The sequence below is a fragment of the Lepidothrix coronata genome, unplaced genomic scaffold (assembly GCF_001604755.1).
Source record: "Lepidothrix coronata isolate B3197 unplaced genomic scaffold, Lepidothrix_coronata-1.0 Scaffold52, whole genome shotgun sequence".
Classification (NCBI taxonomy): domain Eukaryota; kingdom Metazoa; phylum Chordata; class Aves; order Passeriformes; family Pipridae; genus Lepidothrix; species Lepidothrix coronata.
The window spans coordinates 5,353,671-5,354,867 of record NW_016690232.1 but is presented as its reverse complement, the minus strand read 5'-3'; the positions used below and the strand labels follow the sequence as shown (position 1 = coordinate 5,354,867).

General features: G+C 50.8%; 1 protein-coding gene across 1 annotated transcript in view; it reads right to left on the bottom strand.

The window, feature by feature from the left end:
- The window catches only part of LOC108497752 (coiled-coil domain-containing protein 180-like), a gene marked incomplete at its 3' end in the record, with an annotated part of 6,273 nt that extends 5,331 nt beyond the window's left edge, over positions 1 to 942 (bottom strand). Inside the window, exon 1 of the mRNA XM_017815653.1 lies at positions 380 to 942. Coding sequence (XP_017671142.1) covers positions 380 to 384 — 5 coding nt within the window. The remainder of the gene's footprint in view (positions 1 to 379) is intronic.
- Between the last annotated feature and the right edge of the window lie 255 nt (positions 943 to 1,197).

The window sequence follows — 1,197 nt, the reverse complement described above, 5'->3', positions numbered from 1 at the left end:
AGGGAAAAGGTGCCAGCACAGAAAGCCCTGGCTGCCCACGGAGTGCCCAGGCTGCGCCACACACTGCACCTGAAAGCCAAAGCTCACAGGCTTTCTGTCCTCGGGTAAAGGGCTGCTCTTCCGCTTTTTTAGCGCTGCGCTGCAATTTCCCGTTCCACCTCCCGAAAATTGATAGAAATGAAGTTTCTTCTCAGAGAAAAAGTGCCACCACAGAAAGCTCTTGCTGCCCACCTAATACCAAAAGTGGCCCTCCAGCTGAATATGAGATACACACAGTAAAGCTTTTCTTTCCAGTATTGAACTGCACTCAGTGTGGTTTTGAAATGCTCCACTTAAACTGCTCGATTTACTCCAGAAAAACCATTAGCCGCAGACCTACCTCATAGGCCACCAAAGAGAGTTCGGAGGGAGGGTGGTTCTTCTCTTTCTGCTCTCTCTGCCTGGACAACCCGCTGCTCAAAGTGCCCTACCTTACTAATATGGCACACTCCTCTTCTCCCGCTCCAATTTATATCACCCAGAAACCACCTGGACTCCACCCCCTGGGGAGCTGATTATGTCTCTCAAGGCACCTGGGCTGAGCTGGGCTGAGCTGAGAGCAGTTTCTCCCTGCAGTTTAAATCCCCCACAAACGCCCTCAGCTCCATTCAAAGATGAGATGATTAGAGCTTGCAGTGCAGCTCTGTTCACCTGCGCTGAACTGAAAGGAGCTCCTCCATGAAGTAAAAATCTCCGAGGAAGAACCTCAACTCCTCCCCTGGTTACCTCACAAGGTCCTTAAGAGCAGATGACCTGATGTGGTTTGCTCAAATACCAGGACAAAGACCACTTGCTGCCCACGGAGTGCCCAGGCTGTGCCACACACAGCACCTGAAAGCCAAACCTCACAAGCTTTCTGTCCTGGGAAACAGGGCTGCTGTCGCCTTTGGTCAGCCCTGCCCCGCCATTTCTGTGTCCAAATTTCAGCCCTGCACCTCAACAGCCATTCCCATCTCCCCAAAACCGATACAAATGAAGATTCTTCTCAGGGAAAAGGTGCCAGTTGCTGTCTATTGTTTATGCAATGGGATTTGACTTTTCTTTTTCAGTAGGGATTGATCCTCCCAAGAACCTCCATGTGTCAGAGGTGACTCATTCTACTGGTGTGGTTACCTGGGCTCTTCCTGCAGCACAGATTGATGGCTACTCCCTGACCTA